This window comes from Rhopalosiphum padi, chromosome 4, assembly GCF_020882245.1.
Source record: "Rhopalosiphum padi isolate XX-2018 chromosome 4, ASM2088224v1, whole genome shotgun sequence".
Taxonomy (NCBI): domain Eukaryota; kingdom Metazoa; phylum Arthropoda; class Insecta; order Hemiptera; family Aphididae; genus Rhopalosiphum; species Rhopalosiphum padi.
This window is the reverse complement of record NC_083600.1, coordinates 39,268,110-39,288,332: the sequence shown is the minus strand read 5'-3', so window position 1 is coordinate 39,288,332 and position 20,223 is coordinate 39,268,110. Positions and strand designations below refer to the sequence as shown.

General features: G+C 25.8%; 1 protein-coding gene across 2 annotated transcripts; it reads left to right on the top strand.

The window, feature by feature from the left end:
- Nucleotides 1-248: 248 nt before the first annotated feature.
- Nucleotides 249-4,422, top strand: LOC132930460 (cathepsin B-like cysteine proteinase 4). Of its 2 annotated transcripts, XM_060996344.1 has the most exons (7): nucleotides 404-522; nucleotides 2,891-2,961; nucleotides 3,037-3,252; nucleotides 3,378-3,581; nucleotides 3,659-3,800; nucleotides 3,885-4,001; nucleotides 4,169-4,422. In XM_060996344.1, the coding sequence occupies exons 3-7, from the start codon at nucleotides 3,085-3,087 to the stop codon at nucleotides 4,372-4,374; spliced, it is 837 nt and encodes a 278-aa protein (XP_060852327.1). In that variant the 5' UTR covers nucleotides 404-522; nucleotides 2,891-2,961; nucleotides 3,037-3,084; the 3' UTR covers nucleotides 4,375-4,422. The 2 variants fall into 2 exon arrangements, with proteins under 2 accessions (XP_060852325.1, XP_060852327.1); XM_060996342.1 differs by lacking the exon at nucleotides 2,891-2,961 and having other exon boundaries at nucleotides 249-522.
- The last annotated feature ends 15,801 nt before the right edge of the window (nucleotides 4,423-20,223 follow it).

Genomic DNA, 20,223 nt, shown 5'->3' with positions numbered 1-20,223 from the left:
TGTCAATAACTTAGAAAAGTTATTATTTTTAAAACAGTACTATATTTTTATCTAATTAATTACGCATTATGTATTATATCTTTTAATTATTGTGAATTACATAAACAAATACTAAAGCACTTATTTCAATTACTTGACGATCAATAAATAGTTAAAATAAAATATTAACATTATCTTTCAACAAATTATAAAATATTTCCTACAGGTAGTTTCTTATCCAACGGCCAAGTGCATAATATTATTTATATTATCATAATGAAAAAGTCATAACATCATCGAGTGTATACTCAGTGCAGATATATCAATTCATATATACCTTTCGTAATGAAATTCGGTCATTTTATACTTGATAGTTGAATTTTGTACACAAATTGAAATAATCACTTCTTTACAATGTTTATTGGTTACAAGCAGGTTATTGTAGGTTTTATTTTATATTTTAATATTATTAGCTGTACACCTTTATTTAAACTCAATCATATCATACAACTAGTGAATAGCATTCCAAATCACTCATGGAAGGTAAGACATATTTGAACTAACTTAAAAATGGTTTTCCGCAATGTCTTTAGTAAAATTATGTACATATAAATATGCTCTTTAAATTTAATTTTTCGGTCCTTATTCCATTAATCCCAAGAAAAGGTTTTTGCACAAGTTAAATTCAACGTCTAAATAAACTAAATATACATACGGGTTTAATCAATATAATTTGATAAATATTAAAATATATAACAGTCTAAATACTTTCTGTAAATTATTGTCTTTGTTATCTACTTAGGTAATCGAATTTAAAAATAAACAAGTTTGGACTTTGAAAACCATTTAATAATCTTTATAGGCAGAGTTGAGCAGTATCTAATCAGTAGCATTTATCAAAGTTATGTACCTAGTTAACCAAGTTACATTTTTATTTTTTAACTTGTAAATTATAATAATCAGTTAGCTACGTTAATTTTTTTGTTACTTTTAACGTGTAAATTATAATAATCAGTTACCTAGCTAAGTTAATTTTTAAGTCACTTTTAACTGGAAAACGTTACATTTTTTATAACTGTACTAAAAATATATATTTTCATACTTATATAGTTACATTTAAATAATAATTTGACGTTTATATTATAATTTTAAAATAGTTTTTTATAAATAATTTAAGTTATAAAAATTGATGGTTTTTTTGAAAAATATTGATATAAAGTTTGAATAGAACCATTTGATCATACCTAAGTGTTATTTAATATACTAAACTATAAGTAGATTCTTTATCTTTAGTATTCGCTTTTTATATTAGTTATATTAAAAAGATAACTATTAGTAGGTATATTATTAGTGTTAGTAAATGCATTAGTTTATTTTATAATAAACAAATATTTAAAATATTGCTGTTTAAGCGACAAGCATACTACCTGTACGTGTAACGTGTAAGTGACATGTCCTTATTTCATTTTCATGCCAACATAATAAACTTATAAGTTTATAACTTACCTATTATAGTAAGCTGCCATTTGTTTTTCATATATTTTTTTGACCTATATGTAATATGCTTTAACCTACGTACATATTAGTTAATACTTTTACATTTTTTTTATATTTTATAATCAATTTTTTAATAAGCATTGATGTTGATACTTTTAAATTATAGTTATAGGTATCTTACTTAAACATATTTCTCATTAACCACTTATACAAACAAAATACTGCCGTGCTAATCGCAAATAGGATAACTCTAGTCAACATGATTGTTAAGAAATGCCAAATAACGTTTTTAACACTAAATCAAGTCTAAAAATAGTGTTTATACAATAAGTTGATCAAACCTTGTGTTGATATATCTAATTTTACATTTAGAATTGGTTGAACACTTTTTATTTCAACTTTATTAAGTTTTTTAAGGAGAAAATGGACTTATCATAAAATCAATATCGGAGTACTAAGCGAAAAATTAATAACTCCATATAATAATGGACTTACCTGGTTATTGCTTAGACTTTTTTGGACATACCTTATTTATCTAAGTCTATGATCATACAACATTATTGGATCGATATAGTCTATAGTTTTTACCTAGCACGTGTGATGAAGGTTTAAAAAATATAAGTTATAAATTAATGAATTATAATGAATAATGATAAACGACTTACAGCAAGACCAACTGTAGTTGTATTACATTACTATAATATTTAACATTTTTAAATTAAGCGTTTGATCGTATTATCATGTTAATAAATAATAAAGATAAATACATTGATGGCCATGTCGAGATCATATTCGGCATATTCTTAACAATAACAGTTTAGTAAATTACAAAATAATATATCAAATAATCATTGTTTTAATTTATAAAATGTGACTAAAGTTTATGTCACGTACATATCTTTTTTTTAACGAATGAACATAATCCAAAACAGTAACTCCATTCTTTTTCATGTGATATACCGAGTTTTTGCTTAGAAAACATCAAATTTAATGTACTTACCGCATATTTTCTTATTTTAAATTTCATTTTAAAATGGCTTATTTTTATATTTTTACATCAAAAATCGGTGTAAAACCACTAATTTTACCTATAGGAACAAAAATCTCATTTTTACGAAAAATAGAGTTATCCTGTTTTCGCTTAGCACAGCAGAATAGGTAGCTACTAACTGTTTACCTATATCTACAGGGCTATATGGTAGTGTCATTAGATTCTTGAAAAAAATTATCATAAATAATTTAGTATATTATAATTAAATACCTACTACCTAATTGTAACTATAACTAGATTATAACTAGTTATACAAATTTCCAAAGTATATTATATCTTGTAACTATATAGTTAAATAATTTTAGTGTCACTTATAACCAGTTAAAAATATTCGAGTACGTAACTTACATCTGTCTGTAATAGGGTTCTACAAAACTTCCAGGGTAAAACGAGCTTGTATTACAAAATTTTAGATTTATGCATATTGCACAAAAGTAGGTATACTACCTTATGATGACATTATACATATTACATTTATATTATGTATTGATTTTAATATTTTATTTAAGGCCGGAATAAATTTCCATCCAAGTTTTTTGACTAACGTTTCACATCTCATGGGAGTTCTACCATGGAATAAACTAAGTGAAAAAGACACTCTTCTTACATACGATTTATCCATTGATTCTGAACCTTTGCCGGATAGTTATGATGTCACACAAACATGGTCTGAATGTAAATCGGTTGTTTCAATCAGAGACCAATCAAATTGCGGATCTTGTTGGGTGAGGGGTTTTATTACATTTTATGATTTGCTTTCTAATGACTATAAAAAAGTTCAATCAGCCATCGCACAATAAATATTTATAATTTATGTAAGTACATAACATATTATATACTTATGCAATAGGCCCTATCAACCGCTTCTGCATTTAGTGATCGTCTATGTATCACCTCGAACAAGAATGTTAATACTGTCTTATCTGGCGAGTATATAAATTCGTGTTGCAATGGTAAATGTGGTGACGGATGTAACGGCGGGCACCCAGAAAAAGCATGGAAGTACATAAAGAAAAACGGGTTATGCACAGGAGGTGAATACAATTCTAATGAGGTTAGTGTCATATGTAATTTTAATAAAGATTTTTTACTTACCTAAGTACTTATTTCTTTAAAAATGCTTTAATTTAGGGATGTCAGCCTTATAGCATATTTCCTTGTCCAAGAAATTCGAACTCTTGCTCAAAGGAAAATGAAGAAACTCCCCAATGTTATAAAAATCAGTGTACTAATTCTAACTATGATATTCCATTATCATCAGATCTGTACTATGGTAAATATTAAATATATTGAATTTTAATTATGTGTAATAAATTATCAATATATTATTGCTGGGTTTTTATTTTTTATTTAATAGCTACTAAAGTGTATTCTGTTAAACCAAAACCGGAAATAATTATGAATGATATATATAAAAATGGACCTGTTGTTGCTGCAATGAAAGTCTATGAAGATTTTGTATACTATAAAGGAGGTAAGTTCTTAATCAGTAGTACCTAGTACACATAGTTATCTATTAGTAACTATTATCGGATTTACGACTAACCAGTTACCATTGTCTGTGCCTATTGCACACACCCATGTTAATTATGTATACATAATATTAAGTTTATAATATTTAATTTATATTTATATTTTTAGGGATATATCAGTATACGACTGGTGGATTTAAAGGCGATCACGCTATTAAAATAATGGGATGGGGCGAAGACGACGGAATAGATTACTGGTTATGCGCTAATACATGGGGTACTTCTTGGGGAATGGGAGGCATGTTTAAAATCCGAAGAGGTAGAAATGAATGCGGAATTGAAAACCGTATAACTGGTGGATTACCGAAAGTGTAAAAACGAATTAAGATGATTAAATGGTCGATAAATAATTATTGCTAATAATGTTTTTTTATTTATCTTACAACCTATAGGTTACATAACATATGTAATCATAAGGGGAGGGGGGTCTTCGGAAGAAGACATCTGAAGACTGAAATTACAATATTTAGTCCGCGCCAAAAAAAAAAATTCAACTAAATGTTTACCCTTGTATATTATAATTAATGTAATGTAGGTACATTATAATATATTATAAATGTAACATGTAATATTATTATATAGACACACGTGTCAATTATCAATTGTTATAAGATCTAGATCTAGATTTCGATCTTGATGTTGATATTTAATGTGACTAATTGTTTGATTATCGACTCTTAAGTAATAAAGATATCTACAAAATTGACATTACCAGAATTGATGTCCTATTTCTCTAATAATCGATATACGAATTTTGCTTCCTAATATTTTATGTACCAAATATCCAAATGGTTCCTACCATTTGACTTTTGTGGGAAATATACCACAAATACAATTTCAAAAATTTGTGCGAACGCTATAAGTAAAAAATAAATACGATTAAAAGAAATCTTAAGAAAAAATTAAATTGTTATATATTTATTTCAAGTATAAAGAAAAGTATAACACGTTATCAGGGGCGTATTTGAAAGAGGGGCTCATGGGGCCCGTGCCCTCCCATTCATCGTATTTTATACTTATTTTTATTATATGAGATATTTTACAACTCTACGCCCCATGTACGCAAATTTGAACTTTTTGTTTGTGTCCTCCCCCCTTAAGACATTTCTAAATACGCCCTTGCACGTTGTAACATAAGAATATTTACAAAATCTAGCTATAATACTATTAACAGTAATGTATAAGGTATAATGATATTTAATTCAAATGAGTTACATTATTATAGAGTTATTTAAAATTTAAATAAAGTATTGGCGATTTCGCGTTATGAGCAAAGAGGAACCGTCCACGGTCGGCGAGAGTAGTCACTAGTCATCCCATCCGACTACTCTCGCCGACCGTAGACGATTACCTCGTTGATCAAAACGCGAAATCGCCAATAGTTTTTTTATTTTTTAATTATTGAAATAATAATTATTCATCTTGGAAATCATTCCAGACTAGGTAGTAGCACTAGTAGGTACGTTTAAAATCGATTTTGAAGTACCGAAAACTGAACTTGTATTATAGAAACATTAGAAACAGAATAATAAAGTAAAATAATTTTTAAATAACATAATACATAAATGTTATGTTTTGATTTCTATTATGATTATAACCTTTAGATATTAATTTAATGAATGAAAACATTAAAGTATATAGGAACCTTCTGCTACTCATGCCCGGTCGTAATAATGTAATATAATTGTATAGTATTAGTATAGCTAGGTAGGTAAATATCATCACCAATTTTAATAGGATATGTTTATAAATTGTAAAAACAATAATTAAAACATGTTAAATCTTAACCGCATATATAAATATTTGTATACGCTGCTAATCACTATATGTGTTACTGTTGAGTATTATAAAAAAATAAGAATACAATAATAATATCAACAATAGGTGTAGTTTTAATTTAACACCATAAAGTATGGATGAGTACTAACTACTAAGTATACTTTTTACTTGTTCACTTATTCTTCTACTCTTCTACAATGCTTGTAGTATACCCTGCCTCATCTTAATTCCTAGTCATCCTGTATTTAAGTGTATACATAAATTATAAATATAATATCTAACCATCTGACTTTATTATTTTTAATATTATTTACAGTCTGCGGTACATACCATATTGAACAATGAATAATGAGTAAGCACAAAAATTTAAACCATAAAATTAAAATTATATTATTGTTATAATTAAATAATAATAATAATAATAAAGCTACTGACCATCGCAGATTATATTATTAAATCTTCATATAATATATAATAATATATGTATATATATACACTGGCCACTTTCAAAGATAAACGTTACATTTTTTCATTATTGAATTATTTGAACTGTAAAATACACATTATTGCTAGTTCATTGTTGATTTTACTAAAAATACGTGTACAATTTAAAATATTTTGATACCCGTCAATTTTACTTAAAAAAAGTATTTTTGTACTATAAACGTGAGTATTTATTTTAAACAGTTAAAAACTTTGTATATACCTATTACGATAAATATTACTCCTTTAGGATTTGACTATGTCAAGATACAGGATAACATTTTGTGTAAAATGTGGTCATAAAACTGGATGGATTCTTCCAGTGAATTTAAAAATGACTCGAAATAGAACACCAGTATTACGTGGCAAATGTTGTAAATGCAAATGCAATAAATCTACATTTGTTTCTTTATGTTTTTACAAGATGAAAATGCAAAAGTGGTAAGATTGTTCGTACCTACTATTGTAGTGTTGTATACACTGCAAATAATTATATAAACTTAAAAATTAAATGTTAATCAAAACAAGATTTACATTATTGTTTTTTAAAAAAGTTAGGTTATATGTTCAGTTTTATTTAAGTACAATACATTTTTCTAGTAAACGTTCTGGATCACGTCGTCGTTAATAATATCATTGAGACGAGATGAAGATGTAAATTGTACACCTGTGTATGAAAACTATTTAGTGCATTAGTATAAATATTGACTTTTAAAAATAAATAATCAAAGAACTAAAAAATGTGATGTTTTTGTATTTATTTATAATTATGTATCCATTGCATTTAAAAATAATATTTTTACGTAATATTTATATAGTTGAAAAATTAATTTAATAAATATAGTTTCATCATGAGCCAGCAGATAAGAAGTTGTGAGTTTTGTTTTAAATGACTAATAAGTAATATATACAACTATATAGGTATAAAAAATAAAGATATACATAATTACTTGATCTATAAATTTTTACTACTTATATAAAATGGGAATGTGAATTTTTCTTTTAATTTTAAATTAGACAGCTATATTCATATTCACTATATTTAATTAATTATGAAGTTGTATAAACTATATAAACCCCTATGTAAATCGCTATATCGGCGTTTAGATATAGGTAGGTAAGCCAATAATAGCGGAGAATGGAGATTACAGGTATATGAGGTTAAGTGCTGATGTCTAGGCAGCATAAAGTTGTAATTATTGATAATTAAAAAATAAAATAAATAATACTTATAATATATAATAATTGTTTTATTATAAATATATATATATTATACGAATATACGATCGGTAATAATTTTTAAAAAAATATACTAAAATACTTTCTCGCACTTTGACCAGTTTTAAGATAATTATAATTAGTTAAATTTGTATAAGCCTCCCATCTATCATAATATAGGTGATACATTTATAGTCATTTCACTATTTGTCCGCAATCGATCTCTCGCGTCGCGTGTGTAGCTGCCGTGTTCATAAATTATATTATTTTATAATAACATAACTTTTAACGTCAAAGGTAAGCTAATATGATACAATATTTTTATGTACCTACCAATATTAAATATATTTTTTATTTTTTTAAAAGTTTTTGTAATGTATTCTATATGTATAAGTATACATTGAGAACAAATCATGTTCTTCTTTTTCTTCAAAAAAATTGTATTCACTCTAAATCTGATTATTCACCAATTATTATATCTATAAACTGAATATTAAACAATATTTACCGATTACAATTTTATTGTAATAGAAGACAAATCTTCGTCAGTGGGATTTGGGCGTATAGACCATTTGAAACTGGTGTTTGATAAATGATAAATCGTTTGGTCTATATAATGTTAGGTACCTATATAATAATAATTGTAAATAATATAAAGCGATAAAACCACCAATACATTACTTAGTTCGCTCATAAATCATAATCGTATAAAAGTCAGAAACTATCTCTACTTTCGAGTGACGAACTATCAGCTTACGTTAAGGCATTGGTAATTTAAATATTAAATATAGTAATTTAGATTGATATACCATAAACAGTCAATATATATCGAAATAAAATATATTGTAAATTAAGACTAGATTTTTATAGACTTTTTGTTATATTTACATTCTTGTGTGAATACTAAATAATATAACCCATGCGATTTATTATAATTTATAAGTTATAAGACGAAATAAGTATTTTAAAACTAAAATCCGATAACTGTAAATTAAAAATATGTTTATTTTCTTTTTATGACTTGACACTTAGGATTTATGACATTTATGTAATTATATTTTATAGTTATTCGTTTTTTAGGTGTTTTTACGACTTTTAGAGTAAAATAAATATATTTATTGGTTATTTTTTGAATTTTATTCAAAATATATTAAAAAATGAATGTAATTTTGCCATTTGTGATTTGTGGAATCTTTATATTAATGATAATGGATGTATTAATAATAATGTATTTTGTAAAATATAATTACTATACAGTTATAAATAAACAATAAAATAATCACATTATATATGTGTCATTCTGAAATAAATACAAATAATAATGAACATTGATCAACAACTCTTGTAGGGTTGTAAAACGATTGATATGTATTATGATTTATGACCCTTGTATTATTATGTTTATGTACGAACCTAAACAAGCGCGCATTATGATGTTTGTTAATAAAAACAAAGCTGTGTTAAATTATTTGTTCATAATATTTTTTTAAATAATATAAACAAATAAACATGTGTTAAAACGCTTCTGTAAATGAACTGACTTAAATTCTATAATAGAACTTAGAAGTAGGAATGTATGAAATGGTTTAGTGTGTAAACAAACGATTTAAAAATTACGATGGTCAAGGGCATTTGAACCGAAGGGAGAGGGCTGGTTTACTTTATTGATATCGATCGAACGTGTCAAATAAATTATACTGCAGTTATACACGAACGTAATATATATTTTGTTTCACACTAGTCACTACATAACTAGTATAGTAGTATAATAAGCATAGGTGTATAATTTTATAATTTTATGTAACTTCTAATTTTTAACCACCATAGTTGTAATTGACAGCTTATAAATCTTTTGGAAAATAATATATAAGACACTAAATAATTAAAAATTTATATTTTATTTTTAAAACGGTACTTTCGTTTTCTTTTTCGTCAATAAGTTCATTGTTCAGTTATAATATAATATCAATAATGTGCTGCTTTTCGTCCATAAAACACTGCGTATAATAATCGTCGTGATATTGATTATTTCGTGAATAAAACGAGTTATATACTTAGGTAACAAGGTAACTTAAGTATATACCAGTAATAACTCACACCAGTCATACCATAGTTATGCAATGCATATAACTATATAAGATGTATATTTAAGATTAAGAGTATATTATGACCAAGTGTATGATGTTGTACAGCGTAGTTAAGAATTATGTAATTTGGGTACGATAGTTGGCGGGCGAAATTTTTTTAACGTACTTATATTATACATTATGTTTATCTACAAACCGTGTAACTAACTAGATAATAAATAACGTTACGATGTAAAAAAAAAAAAAACAAAAACCGTATACAATTTTGAAAGGTAAGGGAAACGCGAAATACAACACAGCCACATCTCAATACTGTAGGTTATGTTATGTACGAATGGTATGAAACAAATACCTACCGTTAAACGGTTTTTTTCTCATCTACCGCAGGCGTCTATTTTACGCTATATGTATAATTACGTATATTTGTATATAATATACAAACATAGTTTTAATGGGCGTATTTTTAATTTATAGAACTGGGCTGTACCGCTTTTTTTCGATATCCGATTCACTGATATACATGTTTATCGGATGTAAAACAGATAACCCATTATAATCCATTCGATTGTGTAGCGTTCAGAGTCCGTGAAAAAAAGATACTAAAATAACGATATTATATCAGGACACTTGAAAAAATGTTCATCATCGGAATAAAGTGTCAATGAGACGTTATTATATATTTGTTCGTAAAAAATAGATGAATATTAATATTTATGTCTTATGTGTAGGTATTGTACATCGTACATATTACAGTGTCTATTGACACAAGGTATAGGCGATTCATTAGGAATACTCAACCCGTTTATTTTCTTTTATTAATGAATTAATTCAATTTTTAAGAATACTTAAAGAAAATATTTTAAAATACTTATTTTTATTTTGTTTATAATTTTTACAGTGTTCTGTGAGCTGAAGAAATTTACATATTTTTTTAAATGTGGCTTTCTTTTTTACCTTAAATTTTTGAAAAATGTTTTTACGAATACATCATAGTTTGAAAATTATAGTAACTACTAATTAGTATTAATATATTAGCATTTATTTTATAATTTGTGGGAATTATCCAAGAATAAAATGTGCAGGGTACTAAACTAATATTGGGTAGATCTAATTTATTTTGATGTGAAACTATTATTAAGAATTATTATCCTTAGTACACACAATTAGTTTAACTATAAATCTATAAATGTAATACCTATATAATAATGTCCTTAAAAATAAAAATATTTAAAAGATATATTAATTGAAATTTATAAAATATACTTTTTAATTTCTACTTTGATCAACCTACCGTGTTCAAAAAGAAAAAAATAATACTCAAACCAATAATTATTGGTTTACAATAACAATTTATGACTATTTTGTTTAATTCAAATTATTTATACTCCAAACATAATTTGGAGAAACTTTAATATAATAGTTAATTTTTCTTCAATGATAATAATATGTCAAAATAGAAATTAACTTTTAAATATCCATATTGTTATTGTAAAAACATTTATTTTTTTATAAAAAAGTGTTATACTCAAATATATATTATCATTTATAATAATTATTATAGGTAAATGAGTTAAACCATTTTTACACTTATTCCTCAGTATTGCATGATTATTGAAAAATAATTTATGTGTGGGTTATATTTTTGCAGTAAACATATAAAGGTACTGACTTAACTAATAATATGTCATAACATGACTACCTACATTTAATAGAATTATTGTGGTGAATCGATGAGTGAAAACGAGTTCATTTGGAGAAAATTAGTTCATCGAACTAGTTCATATTTTAAAAAATCTTTTTAGCAACGTATTCTATACAATACATAATGGTATATAGTACATATTATAGGAAGTATTGTTGCACAATTTATTACTAGCTATCACTTATAGGAAATATAGTACGGCTAGTTATCACTTGGAATAGTACGCAAAACACGTGCTGACCCTGTCGCGTCGTGTGTTGAACCCGACCTCGGTCTCGCGGTGGGGTGTCCGCTACGCACAAATTCGCCGGTGTCAACCCTTTAAAATCCCACGGCGGCGATGGCGGCGGCGGCGGTGACGACGACGACGACGACGACTAGCACATCGTCTCGGAGGGGGCGACCGACCGGCCGCGCGGAGGCGCCGTCGAGTCAGCAGCTGTGCGGCGCGCGTCAACCGCCCGCCCGTCCCGCCAACGATCGGCAGACCGTCGCCGCAGCTTTCTGGCACCGGGTCCCAAAGAAACGCGGTCCGCCGGCCTCACTGCCGTGTACGCGCGCGTGACTTGTGCGCCAAACGGAGCTGTGCCGCGTCGTACTTACGTACGTACACGTTTAGCTGCAGTCACATAATACGACCAGAGCGCAACTCTACTTCCAAAATTTATAAACGTGGATGTGTAGAATATCACGGCAGTGGCATAATAATACCGGGACGAAGACGACGGAGACGGTGGCGATCGCGTAATTGGTTCACCGCAAGTGTACGTATACAATAACATAATAATATAATAATACAATTACGACGATTGGACCATTGCAGTTTTCGACTTGAAAATTTAATAGTATAGTCGTTCTCTTTGATGGCACAAAAAAAAATATAATTAATATATACGTAGAATATCCACGAAAAACTTCGTCTCCTCCACCCTTATTATACCTTAAGACATATTACCACAAAAACTAACAATCATTTCATAACTTAATACTCTTACCTATTACTTACGTCTTATACTTTAAGAGTTTCAATTATGGCAGAGCATACATATAGATGGTTGACTTTAGTAAGCAATTATTGAAGTAATACTGGTATTTTTCAGTCCCAAATTCTATTCTATTTATATTATAATTTTAAGAAATATGTACGGACTAAGCTAACACCGCGGGAGATGCTTTTCTTAAACTAACCTACATCAACAAAATATATTTAACATTAATAACTAATAATTTTTAAATTTTTATTTGATAAATATACGTTTTAAATGAAAATATTCTTCCTTTATAACATTGCCGTCCTGTCTTTTAACATGGTTACAAGGCTGTAGATCTTCTACAACCATGGTTACTTATCAGTTATCATCTTATACCCAAATATTGAACTTCATTATTACATAATCATCATTTTATACTACTATATTATTATGTCTATACCAGTCACCAGATATCGTATTGATACATACATTACTCATTATTCACATACATTGTGTATAGGTATTTTATTATTTTTTATAAAAAAAAAAATATTTATTGTCATGTTATGAGAAATCCCAAACAAAGTATCATCTTATATTAAAAAAAAATGTAGGGGTACCTACGCTAAAATATCTGAACATTTAGTTGAGCTACTTTATTCTTTACCCAGTTTTCTCAAGTCATCCACTAGTCCGTCGTTGGTAATGTTGGTATCTTTTCCTTTGTCGTCAGGTTGACGGATTATTTCTCTCGTATGCGTAGTGGTGTGCTCGGCATAATAAACGACTAACGAGTACCCTGGGGTCTGCAGAGAACCTAGTTGGAACCACTCCACTAGATTTCTCTATGAATATGATACCTTCGGACTACGTTATGAAATACGTGTATTATAACTTTTAACTTATAGATGTACCAAATGTTTTATAAATAAATACAGACACACAGTTTACCAAAAAATAAATATACAATTTTGTCTTTTTACGAAATGCCAACGAGCATTGTTGTTATATTGTTCCTCATTTCGTAAAATATATGCATATATATGCATGCATTATACATTTTATGTTGCATAATATATGATTTATAGTTTATACGAATAATATAGTTAAAACCGTTTACTGCATTAGTATGCATTAAAAGTTTTATTTAAATGTACCTATATAATACATGGTTTCTTTTAATCGATTTTACCAATTGTAGGTTATTATAATATTATTATAGGTCAGTGTAGGTAGAATATTTCATTTTTTTTTTTTTGAAATAAAATAAAATTTAATATACGCTGCATGTTTTCAACAAAATATGTCTAATCATAAGCAAAGTCAGATTAATTATATTTCATTCAATAATGAATATACACACACTCTATTATATTATATAGTTTAACAGAGTTCGAATTTGTTACAGGTAAACAATATAATTTTACAATATTTATTCTTTAATTAACTAAAATTCAAACAGGATGCTTGTTCAGTGTTCATATAAATGATGATATTATTTCGAAGAAAGTCTGCGTTCTGATAGATCTGTTATCGTATAGGTCACCACCCGCTAGTTTTATATAACATAGTAAATTGTAAATAAGTATATTATATTTATATACAACACAGTACGAGTACACACATATTTATATTTTTTATTTTAATATTCATGGTAGATAATTAATAGTTATGTAAAACTATATTAAAACATTCTAACCTGTTTTATAATACAATAAAAATCCAAAACATTTTCATTATTATTATTATTGTACATATTATCTACATCAATATATCGTTAAGAGATTCAAAATCAAACTAAATAAATGTTTAAGTATTTTAATAAAAAAACCTTAAATTTAAACAATTGTAAAGGGTTATATTATATTAGTAATTACTTATTAAGTAAAGCTTTTGTAGTATAATATATTTGAAAAGTAAACTTTTTATTTCGATGATAGTTACCAAAGTAGTACATTAAAACTATGAACAAAGTATTGAAAACCTATTAAATGTAATATTAAAACTATTGTTAATTATAAAAAAAGTATTAGTTGACTTTTTAATAATCATTTAAAATTAGTCATTTTATTTTTTATTGTAAATATAAGACAGTACATATATATTGTAATATATATTGTATATGTATTATAAATTATTGGTTTTTTTTTAAATTTATAAGTCTATACATTTTTCTATTTTTCGGAATAAAAATCTGATGCTCAGTTAAAAAATAATAATAATATTAATAAAAGCATATGTAATTGTCTAGATAATAGTCTTACCTTTAAATTTGATAATAGGTAAATTTACTTTAATATTAAAGCTAACATCACAAAATGTATTCTGCTGAACGAAAATTTGTTATGATGTACGTTAGTAAGACAGAGACAACACATGCGGGTATGGCGTCCTCTTAACGGCGTACGTTACAAAACATAATATTATTTTTATTTAAGGTGATTGGAAGCGATGATTTCCTGTCTTTATCTAACACACACGCAACATAGGATTATAGACGTGTTCTATTTCCAACGCACCGATTGATATAATGAAGCGATAAGAATTCTGAATACAGATTTGTATTCGTCATTAAGTTTACTTGAGATCAACTTTCCCACATTTTTGATTTTATCCTCCCAAAATCCGAAAAAAAAATTATATTTAAAAAGAGTAATTAAAAAATTGACATATTTCAATTTTTGAAGTAGTAAAAATCAAAAAATCAAAAAATGTGGGAAAGTCGATCTCAAGAAGACTTGATGACGAATTCAAATCTGTATTCAGAATTCTTATCGCTTCATTATATCAATCGGTACGTTGGAAATAGAACACATCTATAATCCTATGTTGCGTGTGTGTTAGACAAAGACAGAAAATCATCGCTTCCAATCCCCTTAATATAAGAGTACATTATTTACACTCCTCTAATGACAAGTGAAAATTAACATAACAAATAAAAATGAACTATTTATTAATTTATTATACATTTAACTTTTCAAAAAACAAATTATTTTATTTTGGAGAATAACACGGAATATTAAAATTAAAATCAAAGAATTTATTATTACTCATAGTTAAATATTTATAGAATCTTTAATGAACTTGTAAACATGCATGTTGATATCTATCGTATATGATAATATAACATATTATAGTTACAATTTTATATTTTAAAAACTAAAATTTACAAGGAAAATAATTGGATCTTTTTCAGTTATCAAACAAAATTTAAATAATAAAAGCCGTTTAAAGTTTGTTAGCTTTTACATATTTTTAAGTTTTAACCGCTTAATCTATATTATGATGAATGCTTGATTGTACAACATATTTTTAACTGTTCAAATTGTTCAATACAAATGCGGCAACACGCCAACACTATCTAATAACTAATAAGGCAGTTCTAACTTATGTAAAAAAGTAAATTTTAAGATTAAAATCAAAATAGAATATTAATGTTACGCATTTTATGTTTTTAATATATTAACATTAACTACGATTTAACTAATGGCATTTTATGGAATATCAAACATTAAACTATTGATTATTGATTTTTATCATCAAATTTAGATATCTATTAAGCTATTAGATTCAAGTTCCATTCCTTATCTAATCATTTCTTATTTATAATTTAAGAAAGGATTAGATAATTTAGATGTTTTGAATAAAATAGAATAGTTTAATAGGTACTGTTTTATATTGTTTAGACATATATCAACTTGATTATTATTACGGAACCATTTAATGTCTTGTATCTGGGGACTCTGGTGGTAAAGGTCAGTGACATAATTTTCAAAGGTCACATTGTTTTATATATTAAACTTTTATACAAAATTCATTATTTTGTTGAATACCTACTTGCATTAAATTCAGTGTTTTAAGAACTTAAAAGCTAATAATAATATAAAAATATATTACGCCTAATAAAATATAAATGTCTATTATTTCATCATAACAATATATATATATACCAACTACTCATATACTATATCTATCAAAATAAATTATGTTTAATAATTCTTGACAATTTCTTTTTAAATTCACCATATGATGTGTATTCCTAAATATAAAATAATTATGAAACACTACTAAAAGAAAAATAATTTATATTATTTTAATAATATAGTTATATACCTATATAAATAAACAATATACAATATTTTTATACACTGATGTGTATAATTTTTACAATCTATTATTTATAATGTACCTAACTGGCTAACTACATTTCATTAATTGTACTTACTATATGTGTAATCGGTGTAAATGAATTTAAATTGTCTGACTTTAGTAGTAAAAAACTAGTCAACCTTCGGAACAAAACAATGAAGTAAATTGATTAATATTATTAATTATTTATCTATAATGTATTAGTTTATATATGAGTTATATATTTTTAATAGTAAAATATTTTGTATTTGTTACCTAAATATTGTAATACTTGTATACTTGCCAAATTAAACTCTTAGTAGTTGGTACATTCGTAAAATATAAAAAAATATTCAAGGAAAACTAAAAAATAATAGTACGAATAAAACAAAATTAATGTTTGATTCATTATAATTTTACTTATTTTATTGTTCCACACATTAAAATACTGAACAATAACATATACTAATATTATGATTATATGAATAGGGTTTAATATGTATTATAATATTAATTAAAAAAAATCTTAGTTATAAATTAATAATATACCCTAATATAATATAACATATATACCCCAAATATATTAAAATGAAAGGGAATTAAACTAATATACAAAAAAAATAATGATCATTGATCAATATTATTTAATTTGATAACAATAACTAGCCAAACTTTAAAGTTTAAGCATTTTATAATAATTTTTATTATTATAACCTAAGGAAATGTTTACCATATACTATAATTATTAATAGATTTATTAAATTTCAACATGTTTACATATATATTTAAGTTAAAATAGTTTATTTCGATATCACTTATGCAGTTATACCTAGAGTTCAACACCGTTTCTGGGGTATGTAAAATATAAAATATACATTAGACGCGAAACTCTTCTATAAAAAAAAAAAAAATTAAATTTTGATTATTATGTACTTAGTATTTATAGTTAACTAGCTAAAATCTTCGAATACACCCGGAAAAAAAATGATCAATTATAAAATATGAAATTCGATGTATTTCAGTTTAAATATAATGATTTTATAAAATAATTTGTTTAGCTAATCTAAGTGTACTTCCACCCGTAAAAATTAACAACAAATGTAAACAACATGGATTTTAATATAATATATGGTCAATAAGTGGTTCTGTAGACATTTTTTCCTAAAAAGTCTCTATAAAACCGGACAGATGGCGCTATTTAATCTATAAATCTATGTTTAAAAACTGCTATGTAGTTTGTCCCATAAATAAAATAAAAAAGTTTAGCCATTGGATAAATAGTATAAAAAATAACCCGTAACAAAAATACGTATTTATTGATAGTTACTGTTAATATTTTGTCTCTTAATTTTTTAATTTTTACGTAGAAAATAAATATTTCCGGGATAAAATGTAGATTAGATCATTCTTTGCAGTTTTTCACCCACCGAACACCTGCGTAAATCTTTTCAAAATCAGTTATTAGTTATTAGTTTTAAAATTGTTATTTTGATTCTATTGTTTATTTGTCTTGTAATTTGGTGACGTCTAGGAAAAATCAAAATGTGTATAGGTACACAATAAAATTATATAAATCAATTTTGGGATATTAATTTTAATTAATAAAGAATACAATTTGATCATAAAAAATGATCTTTCATGATTATAAAGATAAGCTAAAATATGTATTATTTTTTTTAAATTCTAGAGTTAATTGTATTACTATCCTATTTATTATTTATACACTATCCAATTACTAATTTTGTAACTATAGAACTAGTTACATACGACGTGATTATTTTATTGTCAAATGATGTATCTACTCATAACTTTTAACCTTAATTATCTAACTTAACATTTTTAATTGATTGTTATAGCTGAATATTTAAAAATAAAAATAAATAAAATGATTTATTAAAAAAAGTAGGTACTATGTGTCTATATGTTATGATAATACAGTACAGTTATACACAACATATTATATTATTAATAAATACAAATGATTTATGTATAAATGATACATGTATAAATACACCGATATTTAAATAACTACATTTTTTCATTGTACTTAAGTTTATTTGTATTAGTTTAATATAGCTTTATTGGCTATTTCATATTTGCATGCATTGAATAAAGACATTTTAAATTTATATACTTTAATATAAAAATCTAATGTTACAGGATGCCAGATAAAGTAATTGTTTTGAACGAAGGACCACCGTGGGGATTTCGAATGACTGGTGGAAAAAATACAGGATCACCATTGAAAATATCAAGGGTATTATACTAATTTTTAATTTTTTCTAGTCTATATAGTTATCACTGGTTGATAATCTATTAACACCAAACCTTTCATTTTATAACAAACTAAAGCTATTGTAGATTAATTTTAGTTTTCATATAATTCAGTGGTGTACTAACGAATTTATTATAAGAAAACTATAATTTCTAGTACCTGTAACCCCTTAACCCCCCTCCCCCCAAAGTTCAGGTCTAAGTACGCCACTGACATGTATTGGTTATTCGAGTTTAAATGTTTAAAATTATGAAGGTGTAGTCATACTTATAAATTAATATAAAAAAAGAAATATATATAATTTGTCACCTACCCCATGGTATTTACTTGTATCAGTTGTATCCCTACAAAATAAAGTCACATTTTAAAGTAAAATGTATATCATAGACTATAATACAAATAGTAACTTACTATATATATGACAAATTAAATAATTTGTATTTAAATAATTAAATATATTAGTTATATATTGGCTAAAATATGCGCAATTGTTTGAGTGACGTACTACAAATATGTTTAGGCCCAAATACATTAATATTAATTGCACTTCTAAATAGTTGTGTATTATCATTGAATAATAATTATTTATAATCAATGGTATTATTAAAATACGAGCTAGATTACTAGATATATAATAACTGATAAAAGAGTATAAACAATATTGAATAAAATAGAACTATAACTTAATTGCATTTTGAAAGAAAACATTTATTACCGTTAGAATATAAGTGCATTAAATTATCTTTATATTTTAAAAATTGTATTTATTATTTAATACTATAATTTATTTGAAATTTTGATGGTATTACGTTATGTCCAATTAAAAAAAAAATATTTAGCAAACTAAAAATAAAACAGAGCTAAAAATATTATGCATAATTAGTTGTTGAAATATAGGTTAACGTTTGAATATTTCCCGTTCTATTTTTTCTAACAATTTGTAACGTAAAATTATATTTAATTTTTCATTTAAGTTTACTTCCTGCGTACTAGATGTCTAGATACATATTGGCTATTGCCTAAACGTCTTTGTACCTAGTACTTAAGTATTTTGGTATACTTATAATAATATTATTGTTGGTTAACAGGCGAGTCTGGTATGAGAACTGATTGTCGACAAATTTGAGATTAATCGTATTATATTATTATAATATATAATAATCAATCAAACACTTCCTAATCCGTCAAAACAAATCATTAATTATTAATATTCTAGTAAACAAACCATTAGGATAGGGACTCCCTATTAGGGAGATCCACGTGATTAAAAAAAAAAGCTCCCAATGACGATTGATAAACGATTAACAATAACGAACGTGGTCCCAAATGCGACCACGAAATCGTAACTAATTTGACTTGATGTATTTTGTAAGCAATATAGTTCTCCGAGTTTTAGTAAGTGTGACGTATATAGACATATATGTTCTAGTATAAACTGCTCTATATAGTATATATTTTTTAATCTACTTTAATTTGTTATACATAATTTAATTTCTTTCTAAAACATTTTCGAGGGGGCTT

Bases quoted from the DNA above. Each gene is read 5' to 3' on its own strand.
- LOC132930460 (XM_060996342.1), top strand. From the start codon at position 394: ATGTTTATTGGTTACAAGCAGGTTATTGTAGGTTTTATTTTATATTTT. The intron at 523-3,036 runs GTAAGACATATT...ATTTTATTTAAG, and splicing joins TTCCAAATCACTCATGGAAG to GCCGGAATAAATTTCCATCC. The intron at 3,253-3,377 runs GTGAGGGGTTTT...CTTATGCAATAG, and splicing joins CAAATTGCGGATCTTGTTGG to GCCCTATCAACCGCTTCTGC.